The following is a 13064-nucleotide window of genomic DNA, read 5'->3' on the forward strand; positions in this document are numbered from 1 at the left end:
AAACTAACTTATCTCAAATCCAATGAAAGCTGTGATACTCTTCAATTTATAAACCTTTCCAAAGACAGAAGAATGTAAGAGTAGCTGACGGTATTTAGCATGTTCTTGCTGATTTTTTAAAATAGCTGCCACAGCACCATGCACATTGCAAGAATTCCTCACCTACGAAAACAATTTGCCAGGTGAAAATGAAAAGCTAAGTCCTATTAATTAGCAAACCAATAATATAAAGTTATTAGAAAAACATCTTCATGCAGTTAAATGTAAGACTCAGAGAACACAATTTTAAAAAGAGAAACAGACATTAATAAGTAATATGTAAAAAGAAAGACATATTAGTGAAGGTAATCCAGTGTTTACGGTCAGCACACTGTGTCTACGGCACTTACTGTCACACCCTTCCTGGAGGAGATGGCCCGATCCCTGGAGAAGGTCCCCTCGTTTGGTCCATAAGATACACACACACACAGTTAGAGAACAGAAGGCACGTGGCGTGAGTCGGGGCCCGGGTGTGGCACAGGTGCTCAGACAGGAGGCACAGAAAGGAGCGAGCCTGTCAGTCAGAGGCGTGACTGGAGCTACAGAACTGGAGCGGGACCCCTGGGACACGGTGGCCAAGGAAGTAATGACACGTCAAGTGTAATTCCTCACATCTGAGTGAGGAGGCAGGGTGACGGGTCAGATCCGCATGAGGACGGTTTTAAATACAATGAAGACAATGAATAGAGGAGGGGTGACAGAGGGATAAGGGGGCATTTGCAGCCTATTCAGGAGCGGCCACTGGAGCAGATACTTAATTGGTGAGAAGGAATCCATGCAAAGATGTGGAGGCCACAGCTCCTGGGAAGCATGTAAAGAATAGAAAGGGCGGACGGGGAGAGCACAGGGTCAGGGAGGCAGGCGGTGTCAGACCTACTACGGCCTCGCGGGCTGCACACAAGAGGTTGAATTTACCTCCAAACCACGGGAAGCTTCTCAAACACACTTCCCAGCCCTCCCTCCAAGCCTGGGCTCCAGGGCGCAGGCCCCAGTGCTTAGCATCACACCCTCTGCACCCAATGCCTAGGACCTAGTGGGTTTTTATAAACACTATCTTCATGAAAGACTTTATTCTTTACTTAAAAAATAACAAGTCTGAAGACGTCCAGATGCCTTCCAGGCATAGCTCAGGCTGTCTGAACCTCAGCATTTTGTAGGATGCCAGCAAAAGGTATCCAGCACAATTACACTTAAAAACCTCCGCACCCATTCTGGGCACTTCCCTTGAGCAGAAGAGGCTGTAACATTCTACGGGAGCTTGCAGAAACCTCGAGGATGTGTGAAGTGCTCCGGACACGCTGTCCTTGTCGCTGAGCCCTGGGTCCCCAACAGGACATTGGCCCATCGTCACTGCCCCATGCACAGGCTCCGGCTCCTGGCTCCACAGGACGCTGCCCGGGACTTCTCTACTCTTTCCCACCCAGCTAAGGGCGCGCTGGCTCACTGCCTTCCAGGCCCGGCCCCCCTATACCTCCCCTGTGAGGCCTTCATCCTGCACCCACCCAGGATTCCTGTCCTCCCCACTCAGGACCATGCCCGTGGCCCCCACTCCACCAAGTGCACTAGCTCTTGGAAACCCGAAGAGGGAGAGGGAAGCAAGTGCAGGTTGGGGGGTTGCCCCCTCTACTGGCACTGCTGCCCTGAGGACACTGTCATCTCCCACTGCCCGATGCAGCAGGGGAGCACGGTTCTCTCCTTGCACCATCACCACCATTTCTAACAGTTCACCACGGGGGCGCTCTCGCTAACCTTCCAGACCTAGTACCTTTCAGTGATCGTATCTGCCCAGAGGTATTTCTCCTTCCCAGTCCTAAAGAAGCCGCATGCGTATTCTAATCCTTTGCAAGTCATCAGATTTTTTCCTCTTATTTGTGGACAGCCTGCTGTTGCAAACCACAGCGTCCAGAGGAATAATGGGTGTTACCTCTTACCATCCAAGTGGAATGTTCTCAACGTGCCATGGTCGGCAACACGTGCCACAGACAGATCCCGTCCCTGGCTAGCCTAGACGGCCCATCTATACAAATCACCCACTCCTCATGCAGTACTCACATTTTATGCTTCCCCTGGGCAGGGAAATGACTGTCATTCCTTTTTCAATTCCCCATAGCATAATACCCAGTAAAAGAAGTCTCATCGGCTGGTAATTTTTCAGTTAATTCAGGAAACATTTTACGTGCCGACGACCAGGTGTCAGGCACGATCCCTTTCACCACACGATTGTTTAGGCTGGATTTTATATTAACTGCTCAGCCTAGCCATCCAAGGGGTGGGGGCACGGGAGGCGGACAGGAGAGGAAGGGCGAGTGCATCGGGAGAAGCAAGGGCTGAGATCCCACACCAGACCACTATCTCTGAAGCTGCAAAGGCAGCGGGCTCGGGGCAGTGGGTTCGAGGACCTCAGGAAGACATGCCAAGAAACTTGGACTGTTTCCAGAACTAACACAGCTGAATGGGCACAACCCAAACGTAAGAAAGAGAGAGAGAAAGAGGGGAAGAAGGAAAGTCATGCATAACATAAGCACAGCAAATTTATATTTAATTTTGGGGGTTAATGTACACATAGCCATGTGATTCCTCATGGCATAATTTATATTCTTGTGTAGTACAATGGTCAGTGTTGATTTCATGTACTCACCGTCTCTGAGAAATTGTTTTTAAAATGAAAAAAAAAATGGGCACAAAACTTGAACAGACACTTACAAAGGAAATAATAAATGGCCAATAAGCACACAGAAAAGTGCTCAATGCCATTAGTAGTCAGAGGGCTGCACGCCGAAACCGCAGCGCGATGCGACTTTATACTCCACAATGCCACCAGTACCGACGGGCAGTGCCAGCTGTCAGAGGGATGCAAACAGCAGCGGGTGAGAGCGGCTGTGAGAGCACAGGGTCTTCATACATTGCCGTGAGAATGAAGTGGTGCAACCACTTTGAAAACAGTCTGATTCGCATAGCAACTGTATGCCGCGATATTTGCCCAGGAGAAATGAAAGTATATTCGCAGCAGGTTTATTCAGAATAGCCAGATGGCTCTGACCCAAACGGTGAAACAGGAGGGGAAAGTAAACAAACCGTGGCCTCCAGACAAGAAGACGCCTGTCAGAAACAGAAAGCATGAGCTGCTGACTCACGCGATGGGAGAACCTCTGCGACACAAGAGCACATACTTCACATGAAGTCCCAGGACGAGCAGAACCACCCTCGAAGGCCACACGTCAGACCGGCATCCTGCAGGCCCGGAGGGACTGACTGACAAGAGCTGGCAACCTCCCTAAGGGGTGGGATGTCCTACACATTGACGGGGTGGTGGCCACATGGTGAATGTATTTGTTAGAACATCCCAAAGACACGTAACACCTGTGCATTTACTACACGTAGTAAGGGGAGGAGGGGGCGTAAGAGCTCAAGTTCCTCCTGAGATGTGCAGCCTGGAACCCGGTGTTCTGACTCCGCCTTAAATGATTAAATCTTGTGCAATTAAATTCCCCTTCAGGATCCAAATGACCATGTTTCGTTCCCTGGTTTAAGCAATTAAATATTGATAAGCCCTAGTTTTAATAGGCTACTAATGTCACTCTACTTCCACTGTTCCTACTATCACTGCTACAGATATTCCAAAAAGTAAGTGATGGGGAAAGGAAGGGATTGAAAAATATCACCACAGGAAAACATATTATTCAACAATGACTTGAATGATTGCAGTCATTGAATAATATATTAAAAGTTATTTCATGACTTAAAAGCAAAAGCAGAAAATCTATAGAGATCCAAAGTAGATCAGTATTTGCTTAGACTCAGGAGAGTGGAAGGAATAGGTGATTGACAGGAGAAAGCGTAGGGGTTCTATCGGAAGTGATGGAAATATTCTAAAACTGACTGTGACTACACTAAAGAACACTGGATTTTGTACATATGAAATAGGTGCATTCTATGACATGTGAAATATATCTCAATAATGCTGTCATTAAGAAAAAGCCTTTGTGCCTGACCAGAGTGGCTCAGTGAGCTGAACATTATCCTGTGCACCAAACGGTTGCCTGTTCAGTCCCTGGTCTGGGCACACGCCTGGGCTGTGGCTCGATGCCCGGTCGAGGCATGTACAGAAGGCAACCAATGGATGTTTCTCTCTCATATCGATGTTTCTCTCTCTCTCACGCCCTTCCTCTCTGTAAGCATATCCTCAGGTGAGGATTTAAAAAAAGCCATTGAGACTGTGATTGGAATTGCACTGGAATCTATAGATCAATTTGGAGAAAACAGTATCTTTACAATACTGATTTTTCCAATATATGTATATCACGTAGTTCTGAATTTATTTGGGACTTTTTTAGTTTCTCTCAACATTTGCTCCTCAATATTTATGATGTTATTTATACAGTATCTTTTAAAAAGAGAAAGCACTGAATTGTTCTCATGTGGGGAAAGACGAACAGAGTATGAGATGAATATGAAATCATCAAGATTTCAAAATAAAAAAATCACTACATGTGGTCTAACAAATAACTTTTCCTGGTCACACAAATATATAAAACTTCAATTACATTTAGTGACACATTTAACAAACCACATTCATGAAAAAGAATAAAATTACATAAACCTGCAAATATTCCAGAATGTTCCGTGACAGGTGAGCACCGCAGCGAACAAATACTTCCTTATATGTGTTGGGTTCCTGAGCTTACAGTGAAAACAGAGACGGTGCTCAGTATTGATGTCTGTATTTATCCAACAAACGTCTTCATTAGAAATGCGCTGTCGTATCACAGAAGTTTAACAATGGATCAGAGTGCAGCTAACGCCAGTGACATTTAAAGCGGTCAGACATGCCCGTCAAACTGGTGCTACGGGGACCTTATAATCTTATCAATTCAAGTTAACTGAAAGACTCTCTGACTACATGAATTCGTTCTCAGGAAGCAGATGGCAGAGTTTTTCTTTCATAAAATAAGTATTTTTTTCCCCTAAAATGTAATAAAGATATAAATCACATTTGGGCTTCAGGTTAACCTGAGTTACTTAATGTTTCTGCGTCTGTTTTTCATCTACAAATGGAGGCTGGATAAAAACATGTCTGTAGTTCCTACTGGCTTTAAAATGTTTATTCTAGAAGAAGGAATCAGCACAATACCACCGTCATACAGTCCTCTCAGCAAACACACAATGCACTAACGTACATGAACACACGCTAGAGGATCAGTAATTATCAGTTCACACAAAGCGTTCTCCACGTTCACCCCCCATACAGCAAGCTGCCTAAACATAGTTTACACGAAATTTCTCAAACACATGGCTGATGTTTATTGCAGGTGCAAATTCATATGTTCCTCTATTGTAATCTTGTAACTTTATTAATAATCACAGTTCTCCTGCACTGATATTAGGATGCAAACATAGTACATATGAAACCACTTTACAAGAAAGGCCATTTACAATTCTAAAACTTTTCAGACATTTTGGAAAGTATCTAAATAAACATATGTCCTTAAATGGGGCTACCTGTCTTTGTGGGAGTGATGTGAGAGGCAAGACTTTATCTAAAGACTTTCAGAAACTACGTAACCCAGAAATTATGTACCCAAAATTAACGATAATATACTAAAGAAGAAAGTTATTTGACATGAAAATGTTACCTGGTCAATGGTGGAATTTAGCTTGGTAAGTAAAAGGAATCCTCGGCCATGGACAAGGTACTGTCCAAGGGCTGCCATGTGTGTCTCCTCCTCTTCCTCCTCCTCCTCCTCCTCTTCCCGGACCTCCACCTGCTGGACCACTGCATTGCAAAGTCGGTTGACATCGGTCAGAAATTCACGTGCCAAAGAGTTACTGTCGGTGCTCATGACCAAGCTATAAGATAAAGATTATAGAAAAGAAGATCAGAAACACAAACATTTACATTTAAAACTATGAGGTTTTATTGCTTGTTTTTACCTAAAGACTGACTTGAAATGACTAGGTTCTGGTACTTAACCCTCTAATACTTCCAGACATGGCTCTGACCTAGTCAGGAGCTCCTGAAATAGTCATGCCGGCCCTAGCTGGTTTGGCTCAGTGGATAAAGCCTCGGCCTGTGGACTGAAGAGTCCTGGGTTCGATTCCAGTCAAGGGCACATGGCCAGGTTGCAGGCTGATCCCCAGTAAGGGGCATGCAGGAGGCAGCTGATCCATGATTCTCTCTCATCATTGATGTTTTTCTCTCTCTCTCTCTCTGTCTCCCTTCCTATCTGAAATCAATGAAAGTATATTTTTTAAAATGTTCATGCCTGGCAGAAATGAGTGCTGGGTGTGAACTGCCTGAGCGTAACCACGCGTGGGCAGGTGCAAACACTCACGAGGGGGCAGTAACGCGTGAGTGGCGGCTGTGAAGGCAGGTTCGGACTTTCTCAGGGGGCACAGGAATGTATGTCTGAAGAGGTGATATCTGAGCCAAAGTGTGAAGGAAGTCGGGAAGGGGGCCAGGAGGGTACCTGGGCAAAGAGCACTCCAGGACCCTGAGATGAGCGTGTGTCTGATGCATCGGATGCCGAGTGGGAGAGGAAAAGGTAAACATTACTACCGAGTGGGGAAAGCCACTCACCCCCGCTTTCAGGGACTGAAGAGCAGTGTGGAAAGAGGAAACCGAGGTGTCCCCTGGAACAGTCTCTCCTAAGCACGGAAGTCTCCTTCTGCCTGCCCTCAGAGCCCCTGGCCCCCCAAAAAGGCGACAAGGTTTTGTAACCTGTGTGAGGGGTAGCCCTGCTGACAGGTAAGGCTGACGGGGCAGGAGGAGAGGGAAAACCACATCCCGTTTAGCCATGTTCAGTTTGACAAGCGCTCAGACACCAAGGAAAGGATGTCTCGCCGGCAGCTGGCGTAGCAGCTGGAGTTCCCGTGGAGAGGCTGGCACGGGTGACTCAACCTGGGGGTCATCACGCGCAGGTGCATTTTAAAGGGACTGGATGGATGCGAGAGCCCAGAGCAGTGCTGTCCAATAGAGCTCGCCGCACGGACAGGCCTGTGGCTAGTGATGACATACTCACCAGTGGGGGCCTAGAGAGAGTGGAAGGGGGCAGGGATGAGGGTCTGGGCTGAGCCCGGTGTTTAGCATCCCTGAGTATGTCCTAAAGAATGGCAACAAAATGGGTGGTAGCTTGAAGGGGACCCGGAATAGGAGAGGGGTTTTTCTTCTTCTTTTGTTCAGTCCAGCCCTAACAACTGAAGCTAGTCCCAAAGGGATGATCCTAGTCCAGTGATGGCGAACCTATTGAGCTCAGCATGTCAGCATTTTGAAAAACCCTAACTTAAACTCTGGTGCCGGGTCACATATAGAAATTTTTTGATATTTGCAACCATAGTAAAACAAAGATGTATATTTTTGATATTTACTTTATATATTTAAATGCCATTTAACAAAGAAAAATCAACCAAAAAAATGAGTTCGCGTGTCACCTCTAACACGCGTGTCATAGGTTCGCCATCACTGTCTAGTGCAGCCGTGGGCAAACTACGGCCCGCGGGCCGGATCCGGCCCGTTTGAAATGAATAAACCTAAGAAAAAAAAAAAAGACCGTACCCTTTTATGTAATGATGTTTACTTTGAATTTATATTAGTTCACACAAACACTCCATCCATGCTTTTGTTCTGGCCCTCCGGTCCAGTTTAAGAACCCATTGTAGCCCTCGAGTCAAAAAGTTTGCCCACCCCTGGGCTAGTGCCTAACCACCGAGCCTCGTCCCAAATCGCCCAGCCTGGCCCTAACCGCCGGACCCAGTCCTGAAGGGCGGAGCCTAGCCCCCGAGGGGTTTATTTTTGAAAAAGAAAGATATTATAGAGTATTTGTAAGCTGAAATGTTTTAGCACGTTTGAATGGCATGAGAACTGAAAACAGATGAAACACTGGAATGAGAGATCATTACAGGAACGGTGAGTAAGCAGAATGACAACGAGCCAACGTCCACATGAGAAGAACAGGGATGGGTCGCCTAACACAATCAGGACAACAGCGCCCGCGAGCACAGGTGCAGGAGATGAGTGTGTCTGGCGGTGGGAGGACCGAGATGGGGGTGTTTCTATTTCCTCCGTGAAATAAGCTCAAGGTCATCATCGGGGAGGAGGTGCTAGCTGACAGGTGGGAACGGGGTCAGAAACGGCGGCCCGTAGAGGCTTCCTGTGGGGCCGCTCACAGGTACCTAGATTGAGTGCTGTTGCTCACTAACTGCCCAGCCTGTGTCCGCTTCTCCATCCGGTCCCCAAGAATAAGACACCGCACAGGTGACATCAGAGGCCTGATGAGAAGCTAGGCCTCCTACAGCGGCAGCCTCCCCCTAACCTGCACACGGGGTGTCCCCGTTAAAAGCGAAGGCTGGGCCTGACAGGATGGCTGCACCAGTGCATTTTACCAAACACTCAAAGAAGAACTGACACCCGTCCTTCCCAAAAAATTCAAGAGGAGGAAGGCTCCCACACTCATTTTACAAGGTCACCATTTACCCTGATTCCAAAACCAGACGAAGACATTACAAAGAAAGAAAATTATAGGCCAGCATCCCTCATGAACATGAGATACAGGCCGGCCGGCGTGGCTCAGTGGTTGAGCATTGACCTAGTAACCAGGAGGTCACGGTTCTATTCCTGTCAGGGCACATGCCCGGGTTTCGGGCTCGAACCCCAATAGAGGGCGTGCAGGAGGCAGTTAAATCAATGATTCTCTCTCATCATTGATGTTTCTCCCTCTCTCCCTCTCCCTTCCTCTCTGAAATTAATAAAAATATATTTTTAAAAAGAAAATAGATGCAAAAATTCTCAACAAAATATTAGCAAACCAAATGCAGCAATATGTTAAAAAGACCATTCACCATGATCAAGCTCACTAAAATCTCCAGAATCTATGTTCTTTTTTTACTCTCTGAATCTGATTAGAGGGGCAGTTTGTTAATAAGAATCTTTTTTTGTTGTTAATCCTCACCGGGGATATTTTCTCAATTAATTTTTAGAGGGAGTGGAAGGGGGTGGGGAGAGAGAGAAACACAGATGTGAGACGCACTGATTGGTTGCCTCCTGCATGCATTCCTACCGGAGGCCAGGGACCCTGCAACCCAGGTACATGCTCTTGACAGGGAATTGAACCCCTGGGTCTGCAGATCGACACTGTAACCACTCGGATACCCAATTTATTGTCTTCTAACCCACTCCTAACCTTCTCCCCACCAAACTGCTCCTCTCATGAGCCTCACTTCAGTACGTGCCTGCTCTATCTTCCTACTTGCTCAGGATAAAATCCGGTGTTCTGGAAGTCTCCTGTGGACTCTACGACCCTCAATGTACCCAGAAACCCACCCCGCCAACGGTACTCCGGCCCAAGTGGCATCACCGCTGGCCTGGATCATGGCAAGAATCCCTGAACTGATGGCCCTGCTTCTGCCACTGCCCAACCCTCTCCCCTCCCAACAAAGTCTACTCTCCATCCAACCACCAGAGTGACCTCTTTAGAAAGTGAGTCTGATTCTATCCCTTCTCCACCCAAAGCAATGAGTCTCACTCAGAGTGGAAGCCGAGTCCTGACAAAAGCCTGCAGGCCTTACACTCTGATTTCCCATTCCCACCTAATCCTGGACTCGTTTCTACTCCTCTCCCATCACTCCCTCCCCCAGGCCAGCCCAGCCTGTTTCCTCCAACATGCCCATACGCTCCGCCCACGGGCTCCCGAAAGTGCCCTTCCTCCGAACACTCATCCCCTACAGAGGTGGACAAATTACCCTCCACTTCCTTCCAGTCTCATGTTGCAAGGTCATCTTTTCCAAGAAGTCTTCCCTGGCGACCGCTCCTTAAAATGGCAACCCTTGCCCTAGCCAGTGTGGCTCAGTGGATAGAGCATTGGCCTGCGGGCAGAAGGGTCCCAGGTTCGATTCTGGTTAAGGGCACATACCTGGGTTTCAGGCTCCATCCCAGGCCCTGGTTAGGGCATGTGGGGGAGGCAACCAACCCACAGCCAGGTCTCTCTCACAGCCATGATTCTCTCTCTGGCTCTCCCCCTCCCTCCCACTCTCTCTAAAAATCAATGGAAAAATATCCTCAGGTGAGGACTAACAAAAAATTTTAAAAAATTTTAAACCACCAAACACAAGGATGAAAAAAATACATATTGCAACCCTCTTCTCATTCCCTATCCTCCCTCTCCCCTGCTTTTCCTCTTCAGTCCTTAACACCATTTGACGGACCACACATTTTATTTGTTTATTATCTGAGACGCCCCCAGTAGAATGTAAGCTCCGTGAAGGGGAGGGGAAGGGAGTATCTGTTTAGAAAACTGGAGCACACAGTAGGTGCTCAATAAATACTGAGTTTATACATAATTGCATAGTTTATAAATTGCTTTCATGTAAATTAAACGATAGCCCTAGCTGGTGTGGTTCAGTGGCTAGCCTCTGAGGAACCTCGGCCTGTGCACTGAAGGGTCCCGGGTTTGATTCCGGTCAAGGGCACATGCCCGGGTTGTGGGCTTGATCCCCAGTAGGGGGCGTCCAGGAGGCAGCCAATCCATGAATCTCATCATTGATGTTTCTCTCTCTCTCTCTCTCTCCCTCTCCCTTCCTCTCTGAAATAAAATACATATTTTAAAAATAAATTAAATTATATAGTAACTCATTTTCTCCTTATGCTACCTTTTGTCCAAACTCTCCGATCTTTGTAGTAACAATACGAATGACAGCAAGAATTATCAGGGGGGGAAAAAAGTTGCCGGCTACTTGCAAAGCTCTTTAAAACAGACACTCCGTCTGCATGAACGACACCTGTAAGACGCACAGCTCAGAGTCAGCACCTTCATTCGCCTCGGGCGACTGGGTGTGGACGTGGAGAGTAACTGGGCAGCATAAGCAAGACTCGCCAGGAAGGAAAGCCCCATTGGGTGTGTCCTACCAACCTGTGCAAGGGACCTGGGGAAATGCACGCTGAATTCAACCGCGAAGGAAACATCGGCCCAAAGTCAACGCCAGCGTGTTCCACTCCATCATTTCCTACCTGCTGCAGGCAAACCTCCTAACCACCGGGTGGGCGCCGGCCCTGGGTGTGTGCCGCCTGCATGCAGAGCACACCGGGGAGGGTTTGTTTTGGTTTAACCGGCCAGGCTGGGGGGCGTTTCTTAAGGCTTGTGAGCAGGCCTCCCCTCCGCGGAGCCGGGGGCTCCCTGGGTGTTTCCCAGGCCTTTTTTTTTATTATTAATTTGTTTAATATATTTTCATTGATTTCAGAGAGGAAGGGAGAGAGAGAGTAACATTCATGATAAGAGCGAATCACTGATCGGCTGCCTCCTGCACGCCCCCTACTGGGGATGGAGCCCGCAACCCGGGCATCTGCCCTACCGGGAATCGAACCGGGACCTCCTGGTTCATAGGTCGAGGCTCAACCACTGAACCACACCGGCCGGCCCGTCCCAGGCCGTTCCATCCCACAGGTGGCGGCGAGGAAAGTGGTCGCATCCCAGCCAAAGGTCCAGGGATGCCCGGGTCCGACGGCGGGCGTCTCCGAAGGCCCTCTAGCCCGGGCAAAGCACGTCAAAGGCGGGAGCGCACGGGGGAGAGGATGCGGGAGAGGACAGGGGGCGAGCAGCCGCGGGGCCGGGGCGCCAGGAGCGCCGGGCGGGGTGGTGGCGCGGGAAACTGTCACCCCCGCGGGCACCCGGGCATCCGGACGGCCGAGCACGGGTGCGGGGCCGGGGAGCCGCGGCCCCGAGGATCCACGCAGTCCAGGGTGTAGCGGACTGGACCGCCGACTCCGCGCCGGGAAAGAAAGTTGGTGCCGGTGCCGCGCGGCCGCCGCCGAGCTCCCGCCGCAGCGCGAGGCTGCAAAAGGCTGCGGGCGGCGTCCCGAGCCCCGAAGCGGGAGAAGAGGCACCGCCGGGGCGTCGGGCCGCGACCCCAGACCCGGCTGACAGCCCTCCTCCCCCATCCCCCGCCTTTCCTCCAGGCCGCGCTTTACCTCCGGTCCGGCCCCCGCCGCCGCCGCGCGCTCCCCTCACACAGCGAATCCCGGGTCCTCGCCGCGGCCGCCGCCAGCTCCCGCCCCCGCCCCTCAGGTAACCCAGGAAACCGGGAACACCGCCCTCCTTCGCATCCGGGCCCCACCCGCCCGCCAGCATGCGCCTGCGCGCTGGCTCCGCCCGCGCCCGCCCCTCGCTGGTAGGGCAACTCCGCCGTCGCAGGCGTGACGCAAGAGGCGGTGAACCAATGGGGAAGGGAAGGGGCGTGGCCGGGCGTGGGATGGGCGGGGCCGAGGGAGATTGACCCCTCGCGCTCCCCCTGCCAGGGCTGGGCTAAGCGAGTTGCATCAGAGCCAGGAAAGCGACAGGCTAACTGCAGGGGTTCCGAGTTTGGGGGTGCCCAAGAAACATGGGGAGGGGTCGGAGAGGGAGGAAGCGTGGATGTTTCTCTCTCCCTCTCCCTTCTTCTCTGAAATCAATAAAGATTTTTTTAAAAACGTGAAGAGGTTAACGGAGGAGCCACTGTGCAATGAGTGCAGCGCAAAGATGCATTTTTCAACCCAGCCTCCTCCCAACACGGTAGTTAGTGGACAGCGCGTGGTCAGCCTTCTGTGCCTTAAAATAGCGGCGCCTGCAGAGGGGGGCAGCCCCGGGCTAAATACAAGCGTGTTTTGGCCGCATCGCTGACAGTGTCTGCGGGGTCCAGCTCGCCGGGGCTGTTTGGCGTGTTTGGGGATTTTTTAGGGGACACCGTTCCTCACCCCCCAGTCACTGTGACAAGCCTTGCGGCGTGTCCGTGTCTGAGGTACTGGGGACAGAGCCAGAACTCTGAGGTCTGAGGGTCAAGGGTTCAGGTCCTACCTAGCAATACAGACGCTAAGTGCATGGTCTACACGTGGACAGGAATTGCTTTAGCATCGACCATTCCAGTTATTTTGAGATCCTCCTCTGGGACCTCCTCCAAAATCCCCAGCTTAGCTCCTAAAAGCCCTTAAGATGAAGGACCGGGAGGCCACGCCTGCCCCCTCCCCCTCCTCCCCCAGCCCAGGCGTGTTAACTTCTTTATCC

General features: G+C 50.0%; 1 protein-coding gene across 1 annotated transcript in view; it reads right to left on the reverse strand.

Annotated features, from left to right (window-relative positions):
• LYST (lysosomal trafficking regulator) overlaps positions 1-12071 on the reverse strand; it is a 75148-nt gene extending 63077 nt beyond the window's left edge. Inside the window, exons 1-2 of the mRNA XM_081114529.1 lie at positions 11996-12071; positions 5673-5886 (exon numbers count right to left, since the gene is read on the reverse strand). Coding sequence (XP_080970655.1) covers positions 5673-5879 — 207 coding nt within the window. The 5' untranslated portion in view covers positions 5880-5886; positions 11996-12071. The remainder of the gene's footprint in view (positions 1-5672; positions 5887-11995) is intronic.
• Between the last annotated feature and the right edge of the window lie 993 nt (positions 12072-13064).

This window comes from Myotis nattereri, assembly GCF_964212035.1.
Source record: "Myotis nattereri genome assembly, chromosome: 20".
Lineage (NCBI taxonomy): Eukaryota > Metazoa > Chordata > Mammalia > Chiroptera > Vespertilionidae > Myotis > Myotis nattereri.